General features: G+C 39.6%; 1 protein-coding gene across 3 annotated transcripts in view; it reads right to left on the bottom strand.

The window, feature by feature from the left end:
* The window catches only part of ap1g1 (adaptor related protein complex 1 subunit gamma 1), a 145163-nt gene that overhangs the window by 57458 nt on the left and 73696 nt on the right, over positions 1–14009 (bottom strand). For all 3 annotated transcript variants that reach the window (XM_041190917.1, XM_041190915.1, XM_041190916.1), the window contains 5 exons: positions 11383–11438; positions 9855–9968; positions 9105–9245; positions 5992–6046; positions 2286–2408 (listed from right to left, as the gene is read on the bottom strand). In XM_041190917.1, coding sequence (XP_041046851.1) covers positions 2286–2408; positions 5992–6046; positions 9105–9245; positions 9855–9968; positions 11383–11438 — 489 coding nt within the window. The remainder of the gene's footprint in view (positions 1–2285; positions 2409–5991; positions 6047–9104; positions 9246–9854; positions 9969–11382; positions 11439–14009) is intronic.

The raw sequence follows: 14009 nt of genomic DNA on the forward strand, positions 1-14009 counted from the left end.
CCACACAAGTGCCAGGCAATGCATCTCCAACAAGAAAGAATTTAACAATCACTCCTTAATATTCAATGGCATTACCATCGCTGAATCCCTCACCATCAACATCTTGGGGGTAACCACTGATCAGAAATTGAGCTGCACTAGCTATATAAGGCTAGGAATCCAGCAACTCATCTGACTCCCCAAAGCCTGTCCACCATCTGCAAGGCACAAGTCAGGAGTGTGATGGAATACTCTCCGCTTCCCTGGATGAGTGCAACTCCAACACAAGAAGTCTGACACCATTCAGAACAAAGCAGCCTGCTTGACTGGCACTGCTTCAACAAACATTCACTCCCTCCACCACTGACGAATAGCGTGTACCATCTACAAGATGCACTGCAGAATCTCACCAAGACTCCTTAGGCAGCACCTTCCAGACCCATAACCACTACCATCTAGAAGGACAAGAGCAGCAGACACGTGGAAACACCACCTGGAAGTTCCCCTCCAAGCTACTCACCATCCTGACTTGGAAATATATCCTTCACTGGTCACTGGGTCAAAATCCTGGAACTCCCTCCCCAACAGCACTGTGCATGTACCTGCACCACAGGAACTGCAGCGGTTCAAGGCGGCAGATCACCACCACCTTCTCACAGGCAATTAGGGATGGACAATAAATGTTGGCCTAGCCAGTGAGGCCCACATCCCGTAAATGATTTAAAAATATTTCATCCTTTTTTCAAATCCCTCCATGGCCTCGTTCCTCCATCTCCAATTTCCCCTAGCCTTACAGCACTTGTTTTTATGTACCTCCAAATTTGGCTTCTTGTATTCCTGCCTCTCGAGCATTTGAGTTTAATTATTTCACTACCGGTAACCGTGCTTTCGACTGTAGAGGCCCTAAGCCCTAGGCCCCTTTGTCTCTTTTTCTCTCTTTCCTCTTTTAAGGCACTAACCGACCTGAATATCCCCATTTGTGGTTCGGTGTCAAATTTTGTTTGATAACCCTAGTGAAGTACCTCAAAGGTATTATATTTACTAAAATAAAAGCAAAATACTGTGGATGCTGGGGATCTAGAATAAAAACAAAGTGCTAGAAAAATTCGGAACCCAAGAAGACATATTGCGCTCAAAACATTAACTCTGTTTTACTCTCCACTGATGCTGCCAGACCTGAATTTTTCCAGCATTTTGTCTCTATAACTAATATTCACTATTAGCCCACTGACTCTCCATTACCTTGACTGCACTTCCTCACACACAGCTTTCTGTAAAGGGCTCTATTCCATTCTCCAAGTTTTTGTCACATCTGATGATGTAACCTTCTGTACCAATGCTTTTGTCACCTTTTTTCCTCAGCCAAGGATTTCCCTCTCCCACCACACACACCACTATGGTTGACAGGATCCTCAACATGCATGTCCCATTTCCTGTACTTATGCTTGTACCCCTTGTCCCAAACCCACCCCTTCACATTCCATGAACCACATTAGGTTTCCCATTATCCTTACCTTCCACCCCACCAGCCTCCATTAGAAAAGGTACAGAAAAACAACAACATTTTATCCAAAGGATAAAGGGGATGAGCTTTGAAAATTAAACAGTTTAAACTAAATTAAGTAGTCCAGATAATAGGCAGTGGGGAATTCAGGAGATCATGCAAGTATATCAAATGGTATATAAAAGTAATCTGAGATCAGAGGACATAACTGGAAATCAGTGCAACATCAGTTTGAAATAAATAGTGAAATGTGCAAAATAATCTGTCAGGCAAGATAACAGGGGCAAAGACACATTGCTTAAATTACAATTAGATGCTATGTGGGAAGAATTCAGTTGCTCAAGGACTGAGTTCAGGTGGGCTGAATGGTTTCTTTCATGTTTTTATTTAAAACACTCCCATTGCAATTACTCCACAGTTACCCACATTAAGCTACATATGTCACATACTGGTCTTGAAATGAAAGACAAAGCAGTCAAAAAGGTACCATTACCAAAATATCAAACACCAACTCATGCTGCAACAGCCTTTGACTGTTAATACAAGGAACTTAGTCAGGAGCAGGCAGTTTTATCTTTGAACACTAACCATAAAACCCAGAATATATAGTACACAGACAAAATATCCGCAGCTGGATTTTTAGAATAAAATTGCTGCCTTCTCTCAAAATCAGTGCAAAAACAAACAAACATTTGCTTAAATTAGAACCACAGTTAATATGGTCAAATTGTTTGTAAATCAGCTTTCACAATTGGAAGCTTGAAAATAGTATCTATGCTTCTTGTTATTTTAAATGTTGTACCTGAGAGATATCTTCCAGGACAGCTTTGTAAAGTTTCTGTACTGTATAGGCATGCATTTCAACACTGTTTGTGATCAACTGGATCAAATTGGGCACTGCATCATCTCTTACATAACTGCCAGCCTAAAATGGAAACAAAGAAAAATCAAGGACCATTGTAACACTGATTATTATAGGGAAAAAGTACTTGTCAATCTTTAAACATGAGTTAAGTACTAGACTTAAGATTTTGGGGCAAAACAATATACATTACAGGAAATGAAGCACCATGAAAACTTCAGACACAGTATTCTATCCCATACCAAGCCCTCTCAACCCTTGAGCACTAACCTATTTTGGCTTCTGGTTTCCCAAAGCTGCCGATTTAAAATTCTCAGCATCATGTTCAAGTCCCTTCATGATATTGATCCTCCCTATCTAACCACCTCAAACGTTCAGAACACACAGAGTTTCTGCAACTCTGGCCTTGCTGATCCCCCTCTCTTTTTGCCACCATTGGTAGACATGCCTTCAACCAACTAGAGATTCAGCTCAGAAATTCTCTCCTTACAGTCCTCTGCCTCTATTGTATCCTTTAAGATACTCCTCTTTAACCAAGTCATCTATCTTAATGTATTGCCTTGTTTAGTTCAGTGCTTCTTTTTGTCTCGGTTATGGTTCAGAAGTGCCTTGGAACCTTTTCCTATGTTGAAGGGGCTATATAAATACAAACTACTCTCAACATTTAAGTATTTAGATGAGCACTTGAAATATCCTAGCATACAGGGCTACAGGCCAAGTGCTGGAAAATGAGATTAGAATAGATAGGTGCTTGTTGGCTGGCATGGACATGATGGGCTGAAGGGCACGTTCCTGTGCTGTATAACTCCACGGTCACTGTTGGAAACCACCATAGCCAGGGGGTGTATACTGACACTAGTGCTTCTTTAAATAAATTAAAATTAGATAAGTCTAAGCACAGTCACACCGAGATAGTCAAAGGGTACACGCAGCAGTCAGGGCCAACTGCCTCCATCTGCTCTGTCCTGAAAAGGCATCAAGGCCAAACAAATATAATACTAAAATTGTGCCAGTAGAAAAATATTGACAGAGAGCAACACAAAGTTGATTTAATGGAATGGATCAGCAAATCAATAGAATCCATTCATGGTAACACTTTACATAAATATCTGATATGCAATTCAATTTGGCTTTTACAAAAATCATATTGCCATTGTTAATTAACACATTTCCCAAACTAAACATGGTGAAACAACCTTTCCTCATTCAATATCAAACTGCCTGCCAATAACGTAAGACAAACATTTCAAACTTTTCATATGGTGTTTGTGTCCATTAGTTAAGTGAATTAACTAGATATTTGCTGGGGTAGAGATTAAGAGGGGAAAGCAGTCCTGCTCCACCTAGCCTACAATCAGTGCTGAAAAAGCTCTTTCCTTTTCCATATAGCAGTTCTTGCCTCCATTTAGTTATTGAATTTCCAGAGGTCCACAAATCACAGCAGCATGCAGCGATAAAATATGCAGGACGTAGCTTGATTTAAAATCTTCAAATCAGCAACCCACCTCCTGGGAGTGAGTCGGTTTTCCATCAACCTTGCCTTAACTCTTAAAATCTGAAGTGGCAGGTTCAAGTGGATTGGGTTCAGGTTTAAAATTTTAAACATCCAACCCAACTCAAATTTTGGACATTAAAATCCCCTCAACATGTCAGACTTGAACTCAAACCTCAATGCCATTTACCAGTGGGGTTGAAGGAGAAAGAGTTGCTTTAGCTTACAAGTTCAACGCACATCAACCTAGTTCCAAATCTTGTATTCTATTCAGTGATGAAGTTGTACATCATAGGAAAGCACGTGCACTCTCTTTTTTCATAAGGAAGTTTGTGTTTTGAGATCATCCCTATTTAAAAATATTTCTCTAGAATAAGCTGGAACTCAATAGTATAAGACACTAGTTAGGCCTCATCTGAAGTTCTGCACCCATTCTGGACGCCATACTTAAGGATGGATGTGAAGGCATTGGAGACAGTACAGAGGAGATCCATAAGAATGATTCCAGGGACAGAGAACTTTAGTTATGAGGATTGATTGGAATTGTTTTTCTTGGAGAACAGGTGGCTTAGAGGAGACTTCATAGAGATATTCAAGTCCCTGAGGCATTTGGACAGGGTAAACAGTGAGAAACTGTTCCGGCTCAAGACAGCATCAAGAACTAAATGGCACAGATTCTAAATATTTGGCAAAAGGAGCGAAAGTGAGGTGAGGAATAATTTTTTTTTTAACCCAGAGTTGGAGTCTGGAACAAATTTCCAGAGAGGGAATCGAGGTATTCAAAAGGAAATTGGACTGCTATCTGAAAAGCATGAATGTGCAAAGTTACAGGGATAAGGGAGGGGTGCAGGATTGGGTAGAATGCTCTTTCGGAGGGCCAGAGCAGACTCAAGGGGCCGAATGGCCTCTTTCTGCACTGTAAAGATTTTGTGCTTTACTTCTACCATCAAAACAAGCTAGTCCACCGTGCCAGGTTGCTAAAGGTATTTTCCAATGTCTGTGAAACTTGCATGAACTAAAATGCTATATAGATGAGGAGCTTTTTATCATATATCTTATAATCACAGTAATCTAGAATACACACTTCCAGCCTCATTAAATCCCCCTATACCATATCCATTAGTGCTCAATGGAACTCAAGAGGTGTGTCATTTGTATATTGATCATGCAAGTACAGCTATGTACAACTGAGGTTCAAACATTGACAACTAGAAAGATCATTTGTTTAGAGCTTTCTCCACTGCACCAAGCTCTGCTCAACACCCAAAATGTTGGGTAATTACATCTTTAACAATTGTTAGTACCAACACAATACATACTAGCTTAGCCCAAAAACCGAAGGGTGAAAACACTACTGACCCTCCTTCACCCTGATGCAGAGTAATGGCGTTAACAATGTTTCAGTTTATCTTGCTCAATGTGGCAGTGTGGAACTTGCTTTCTTAATCTAGAAAGTGTTCTGTCTTACTTTTAAAGCTCTGAAAAATCTGAGTGAATAGTTATTTATTGAATTACATTTTGTGCTTCACTTTTATATCATTGACATTCCTCAAAACAGTACGTTAAAACGATTTGATCTTATGTCTTTTACCATTATTTGGTTTTCTATTATTGGCGGTTTAAGTAAATACAAAATGGAGCATGAACTTCACAACACAAACTATCTTTATACACTTCAAACACTGAAGATTCAATTACCTTAATTTCAGAAGCCTCAGACATGGCGCCCATTTAATTCATCATGTCTGTGCTGGATCATTACTGTAAAAACAATGCAAAACTAATCTCTCTGCACTACTGTCTCCCCATGACCCTGCATCTTCCTTTGCTTTAAACGTTTACCTACTCTTTGTTTAAAAGGTATATGGTCATTAGCAACTCCATCTTGTAACAATGCAACTCTCTGCATAATAGAACCAGGGGATCTTATTGTGTAGATCATTTCAGTATAATTGGTTGGGGTTGTTCCAACTTTTTTTTGTAAAACAGAATCCTTAGAACTGAACTTCCATCACACAAATTTGGGAAATATTCAAACTGAGGCCCCAGAGCTGACAGGCCAGGGTCTAACCCATTACACCAGCAGTTCCCCACACAATTTGTAATGATTCTTACAAAAGAAATGCTGCAGCTCTAAGCAGAGACCTCTCTTACCGTTGTTAACACTTTCATTATTGTGTCTATGTGCCATCGCTTGGATGGTGCATACCTATTTAAAAAAAGGAAAGTGATTTGAAAAAGTTTTTTCCCTACTAAGGAGATCAATACAATTTTTTGTATTAAGTAATCTTTGTGTTAGTCGATTGTCAAACACTAGGAAAAAGCAATGATCATCCCAAGCAAGCCTAAAATCATTGGTTTAATGATTGCTTTCTGGTAAAACAGTTACAAAATTAAACTAGTAGATAATTGGTAATTAACAAGCAAGTTAAACACGTAAAGAAAAACATGCATACCGATGCTTTAAACAGAGGCATGGACATCGGACATTTTAAATCAATATGTTCTGCACATCTTGATCATGCCCACCATTATAGCGCAGTGAAGCAACTGACTACTGCAGTAATTAAATTGACATCATCGGTTTATATCTGATTCATGGAAATGCCATATTTTGTACTTTGCCCAAAATAAACAGTTACCACATACATATCACAGACATAATAAGCTTTCCAATATATATGTAAAGTGAACTTCAATCAATGAAACAGAAATAATACAATGAGGCAACATTCACATGGGATAAGATTATCAATCATGCAAAATAGATGCTAAAGGATTCAATAACTAAAAAGCAAGACTAATTCATGTTTCAGAGTTAAGGGAAATTCAGAACATTCACACTTAAATTGTGGTGAATGACTGCTTTTCACACAGGGAGTGAGGAATACAAAGTATCCTTCAACATTCGGCACAAGAACCACTGCTCTTTTCGATATACAATAACAACTTAGACCTGCTGGGCTGGGGATACATGGCAAAGTATGACATTTGCAGAGTAGTGTAGTTAACAGAGAGGAAGATCGTAATAAACTTTTAAGAGCTTAGAGAGAATGTTGGAATTGGCAGACACACGGCAGACGAAATTCAACACAGAAAGGTGTGAGGCGATGACTTATTCTTTCTACCGAAAAGTGAGACAATACATACGAAATTGTACAATTTTAAACTGGGTGTAAGAGCAGAGACACCCGGGGCTATTTCTACATAAATCTTTGAAGTGGCAAAGCAGGTTAACAAAGCAGTTAATAAAATGTGAGAGATATCTTGGACTTTATAAAGGGGCATAGATTACAAAAGGCACATAGCCTTTATAAAACACTAGAACAGCAGCAGCTGGACTATTGTGTCCAATTGTACACACCCCATGTTAGAAAGGAATGTGAATGTTTTGAAGAGGAATGGATGAGATTTTACTAGAATGATTCTGAGCATGAGGGATTACAATTACGTGAACAGACTGAAGCTGGCATGGTATTCCTTTGGGCAGATAAGGCTAAGAGATTTAATGACAGTATTTAAAATCATGAAGGATTTAGAGATGGAGTAAGTAAAGAGAAACTGTTTGAGTTAGTGAAAGGCAAAAGAACCAGATATGACAAAAGGGAAAAAACATGAGGAAAAACTTGTTTTTCCTGAGTGGCTAGGCTGTGGAATACACTGCCTGATAGGGTGATGAAAACCAATTCAATAGTAGCCTTCAAAATACAACTGGATAAATACTTGGAGAAAAGAATGCAGGGATATTGGGTTGTTCTTTGAAAGAGTTGTGTAGACTCGATGGGCCAAATGGTCTCCCTTCCATGCTATGATTCCACTCTATGATTCTTTGATTAAGTAAAAATCAAGAAATGTTTTCACATTAACCTTATTGTTTTGTGAAGACCTAAGGGATTTGAAAAAATGCTCTAAAAGTCCTAAGCTGTCATTGAGGATATCAATTTACATAAAAAGCACCAAAGTATATAAGTTTGCAATTAGATTAACCTTCTGGGATCTAACAAGCAGGGTTGATAAAGGACCACTAGTAGATGTAGTGAATTTGGATTCCCAAAAGGCATTCAAAGAGGTGCCATGTAAAAGGTATGAACTCAAGATATGAACTCATGTTGCTGGAGGTAATACATTAGTATGTATAGAGGATTGGCTCAGGAACAGGACAGAGTTAGGGTAAATGGGTCATTTTCAGGCTAGCAAATTGTAATTAGTGGAGTGCCACAGGGTTCAGTGCTGGGGCCTCAACTATTCATAATCTTGGATGAAGGTATTGAATATACTGTAGCCAAATTTGCTGACAATACAAAGGTGTTTGAAGAGGACACAGTCTGCAAAGGGATATCGATAGGTTAAGTGAATGGCAAATATCTGGCAGATAGAGTACAATGTGGGAAAATGTAGGGTTGTCCATTTTGGTGGGAAGAACATAAAAGCAGAATATTATTTAAATGGAGAGAGACTGCCGAATGCTACATCACAGGGATCTGGGTGTCCTTGTACATAATCACAATAAGTTAACATGCATGTACAGCAAATGATTAGGAAGACAAATGGAATGTTAGCCTTTATTGCAAGGGGGATGAAGTATATCTTGCTACAACTGTATAAGACACTGGTGAGACTGCACCTAGAGTACTGCGTACAGTTTTGATCTCTTTACTTAAGGAGGGACACACTTGCATTGGAGGCAGTTCAGAGAAGGTTCAAGAGGTTGATTCCTGGGATGAAGGGGTTGTCCTATGAGCAAAGGTGGAGCAGATTTGGCCTGTACTCATTGGAGTTTAGAAGAATGAGGTGATCTTATTGAAACATAAGATTCTGAGAGGGCTTGACAGAGTAGATGCTGACAGGATGTTTCCCCTCATGGGAGAATCTAGAGCTGGGGACAGAGTTTAAAAATAAAGGGTCTCCCATTTGACTTGGAGGTGAGGAGGAATTTCTTCTGAGGGTTGGTAATCTTTGGAATTCTGTACCTGAGAGAGTAGCGGAGTCTGGGTTATTGAATATATTCAAGGCCAAGTTAGACGGATTTTTGAACTACAATGTCAAGGATAAGTGGCAGGCAGAAAAGTGGAGTTAAGTCCTGATTTTACTGATGGCGGAACTGACTCAAGGAGCCAAGTGGCCTACTCCTGCTCCTATTAACCACCTATACAACCTATAGTACAGGTGTGTAATTCCATTGCTTCAATCAAATCTGGGCATGTCTTGTACTTCATTGAATAACAAGTTTACACTACATTTGTAGAACACAGAATATGAAGTCTTACTTCTCTGCTGCAAGAAAGATGCCAGAAGCACAATCTGCTTTGAATTCAGGGTCACACAAATCCAGGAAATAGAGCAATTCCTTCATCATTCCTCTAATGTTATTTCCATTTACCAGAGCAAAGCTCAGTTCCATTGCACGTCTATACAGGTAAATAAAGAGTTAAGTAAGTTCTTGTGTACTACCCAAATGAAAAAAGCGAGACCACTTTTCCCCAATTTGAACTGTTGAAATTATGAATCAAGATGTTTAATCCCATTTATAAACTGTATCTCTAGAAAACATGAAATCCAATATGTAGTTGCTAGAAAGAAAAATAAAATTTTGAACACATTTGGACAATAACCCACTAACTCTTTCCAGCTTGGTAATTTTTCCAAGTCTAGCTGCCAAATCAGGAACATTAAACTTACTGTTATACTACTCTCATTCTATTAAAAGATATAACGTATTACCATATTTCAAATTTGTCTCTTGTACATGTTTCAATAACTGCAATTACAGAACAGTTAATTCTTCAGCATTCATCCACACAGGTTTACTTATATAGCATGGCTATGATGCCATGCATATGAAGTGTAGGAACATACGAAAACATCTCATGAGATAACAACATCCATAACCCATTAAAGCATTACCAGCTGCTGAGGCTATTTGATACCTGAGCTAATGAGCTTCCTACCCTGTAATGTCTGCATATTGTACAGTTCAATATAGACAATCTGCAAGCTTCAAATGTGAGAATCTTCACCTTTTAATAGATACATCCAAGTCTTTCAAACAATCCACTATTGTACTTCTGTGTCTTTGGACTGCATTATGATCTGTTTGGACCGTTTTAAGCAGCGATGTCAGTGCCACATACCTTAGAACAGTGAAAAATAGTTGCACAAGTTTAAAAGCTTATTATAACTGTACATAATTCAAAAAACAATGATCTGAATACAATGTAATTCAACATGAGGAGCGCTTGGCAAATAGTTACAAGGGTATATCATCTCATGTACACTGAAAATCTGAAATACTGGAAGAATTCTGCTTTACGACAGTTGATTTGTTACAGAAGCAAACAAGGGTTTGGCTTTTCATTTGAGTTGGCAAAGGTTTTCTTGAGTTCAAAGGAGATTTCCACCACCCATCTTTCACAGGTATACAAACTGCATTCCACTACGCAACTAAAACTTGAATTTACATTGTGCCTTTAATGTAAAGGCACTTCAAAAGATATTTCACACTGAGCCCTAAGGTGCATTAGGACAGTTGACTAAAAGCTTGGTCAAAGAAGTAAGCTTTAAAGACTGACTTAAGGGAGGAGATAGAGAGAGGCAGAGGGGATTCCAGACCTTACGATTGAGGTAACTGAAGGCTCAGCCACCAATGGTTCATCAATTCAAATGCACAGAAGGCCAAAACTGGAGCAGAGCAATCTGGGAGGGCTGCAGGACTGGAGAAGGTTGCAGAGATGGGAGAGGTGAAGGCATGTAGGGAATTCAAAACAAAGGTCAGAATTTTTAAAATCAAGGCATGGCTGGACTGAGAGCTAACTAAATGAGCAAGTACAAGGGTGATGGCCAAATGGGACTTGGTGCATTAGGATGTGGCAGCAAAGTTCAGGTTTATGGCAGGTGGAAGATGGAAAGTTAGCCAGCAATTGAATAACAAGGTCTAGAGGTAACAAAGGTATTCAGCAGTGGATGGGCTGAGATAGGGATGGAAGCAAGATGTTTTTTGAAGATGGAAAGCAAACAATCTAGATGATGGAGCAGATATAGGGTCGAAGTTCATCACACAATGTCAAAATTGCAATAGTCTGGGTCAGGGAGAGGGATGAAGTTGATGGTTAAAGTGGGAACTGAAGACAATAGCTTTGGTCTTCCCGATATTTAGCTGCAGGAAATTTATGCTCATCCAGTACTGGATGCTGGGCAAGCAGCATGGCAAATTAAGAGATATTGGAAGGGGTCGAGAGAGGTTGTGAGGTACTCGAGAAAGAATTTGCATTTATTTAGCCCATATCACACCCTCAGGGCATGCCAAAGCTTTCAGAGTGAATGAAGTAGTTTTTGAATTGGAATTTCTATTATAATGTAGGAAATTATATAACTGCCTCATTAGAATGCACATGAAACATTTAACAGATCCACATTCATGGTTTGAAATTTAAATAGCATTTCAGTTAGATCAATCTAGATGCTTTCAATATAAGAGTTTGAAGAAAACCATTTTGGTTTTGTTCATGCAAAATCAGTTCATAGAACAGTTTTAGTCAATGAACATACCTAATATTTTTGTCATTATTAAGCAAGAAGCGTCCCAAGATATTTATGGCTAAAACCTGTAATAAATTAAAATGTGAAATTGTTAGTTATGTGCAAAGTCAATTTAGCTTGCATTTAAACTATAGTTAACCACAAGGTTAAATTAACTAAAATTTTAGAGAGGTTTCCACATTAATAGTTGCATTTGAAATAACATTTAATAAAAGCTATCTTTTTGCCATGGGCCACACAATCAATTTCCTTCCAGGCAGATCTCTAGTCTTTTACCATCTTCTGGAAAAGGAGGAATAATCGTCACATTTATCATTGTATCAAATCAGCTTATTTTGGGATAAAAACAGAAAACGCTGGAAAAACTCAAGTCTTACAGCATCTGTGGAGAGAGAAACAGAGTTAGCTTTTTGAGTGTGTATGATTCTTCTTTAGAGCTAAAGAGCAGTAGAAAGCAAGATAGAAGGTCAACGATAGGTGGGGGCTAAGGAGAGATTGACAAAGATGTCATGGGCAGAGGATAAAGGGAGTGTTAATGGTAGTGGTGAAGACTAAAGAAGGTGTTAATAGCAGAACAAGGATCAGCACTCTGTGAAAGAACAGAACAAGTGACAGATGGCTCTTATGGCAGGGGGGAAGAAGTGGCAGGGCAGTGGTTGAGAAAAAGAATAGAAAAGGGGATAAATAAAGGATAAAAAAGGGATAAAACAATGAATAAATGAAAGAAAATAAATGAAAATAAATGAAAAATAAACTTTTTTTAAAAAAAGGGCGTCTCCAGCTATAGCTGCTTGAAATCAGTGTTTCAAAGCTGGAGATGCACCTAGAGTCACTGTGGAGCATCCACAAGGATGAGATCTTCATGGATAGCATGTACAGTAAAGGTGATCACACCAGAGGTAGAGTGCAGAGGCAGAAAGGGAGCAGGTGACCGCCAGAGTAAAAGCACTAGGCAGGGAGCGCAGGAGTCCCCTGGATCGATCCCCCTCTAAAAGATTTTCCGTTTTGGATACTGTTGGGGGCGATGGTTTCTCAGCGGAATGCAGCAAAAGTCAAGGCCATGGCATCACAAATGGCTCAGCTGCACAGAGTGGGGGGAAAGAGCAATAGTGATAGGGGATTCTTTCATAAGGGGAACAGGTGGACGCTCTGTGGCTGCAGACGTGACACCAGGATGGTATGTTGCCTCCCTGGTGCCAGACTCGAGGATGTCACTGAGCAGGGCATTCTGAAGGAGGAGGGTGAACAGCGCAGGGGTTGTGGTCCATATTGGTACCAATGACATAGGTAAAGAGAGGGATGAGGTCCTGAAAGCAGAATATAGGGAGCTAAGAAATAAGTTAAAAAGCAGGACCTCAAAGGCAGTAATCTCAGGATTACTCCCAGCGCCAAGTGCTAGCCAGGTCAGGAATAGGAGAATAGGCCAGATGAATGCGTGGCTGGAGAGATGGTGTAGGAGGGAGGGATTTAGGTTCCTGAGGCATTGGACTTATACAAGCTGGATGGGCTGAACCCCAGCAGGACCGGAACCAATATCCTCGCAGGTGTATTCGTTAATCCTGTGGGGGAGGGTTTAAAGTAGATTGGCAGGGGGATGACAGCAGGCTGACACAAAGCTAGGAATAAAAGACAGAAAAGTAGAAAGCAAAAGTGGAAGGCAGAGGAAAAAAGGGCTAGCAGCAAATAGGGCCACAGAACAAAAAAAGCGTAAAAATGTTAAAAAGACAACTTTAAAGGTATGGAGCATTCGCAATAAGGTAGATGAGTTAACAGCACAAATAGATGTTAGCGGGTATGATATGACTGCGATTATGGAGACATGGCTGCAGGGTGACCAAGCTGGGAACTGAATATCCAAGGGTAATTGATATTTAGGACGAAGACGCAAAAAGGAAAAGCAGGTGCATGGAGTTGTTAGTTACGAATGAAATCAGCACGATAGAGAGAGGGGATATTGGCTCAGAAAACCTAGATGTAGAATCAGTCTGGATGGAGCTAAGAAGCAACAAAGGGCAGAAACCATTAGTGGGAGTTGTCTATGGGCCTCCAAACAGTAGTGATAAGGTAGGGGACTGCATTAAGGATGCTACAGTAATCACTGGTTACTTTAATCTACACATAGACTGGGCAAACCAAATTAGCAATAAGACTGTGGCGAGTGAACTCGAGTGTACACGAGATGGTTTTTTAGACCAGTATATCAAGGAACTGAGGAGAGAACAGGATATCCTAGATTTATATTGTGCAATGAGAATGTGCAATGAATGAATTAATAATCTTGCTGTGCGGGGTCCTTTAGGGAACAGTGACCATGACATGACAGAATTCTTCATTAGAATGGAAAGTGAAGTAGCCTGATCTGAAACTAGGTCCTAGATCTTAGCAAAGGAAACTACAAAGGTACGAGACGCGAGTTGGCTAAAATAGATCGGGGAGCTTCATTAAAAGGCATGACGGTGGGAAAGACAATGGTTAATATTTAAGGGACAAATGTATACATTGCAACAGTTTATACATTCCTTTCTGGCACAAAAACACAACAGGAAAAGTGGCCTAACCATGGCTAACAATATAAATTAAGGATAGCATTAGGTCCAAAGAGGAGTCATATGAAGTTGCTAGAAAAAGTAGCAAGC

This window comes from Carcharodon carcharias, chromosome 7 (assembly GCF_017639515.1).
Source record: "Carcharodon carcharias isolate sCarCar2 chromosome 7, sCarCar2.pri, whole genome shotgun sequence".
Classification (NCBI taxonomy): domain Eukaryota; kingdom Metazoa; phylum Chordata; class Chondrichthyes; order Lamniformes; family Lamnidae; genus Carcharodon; species Carcharodon carcharias.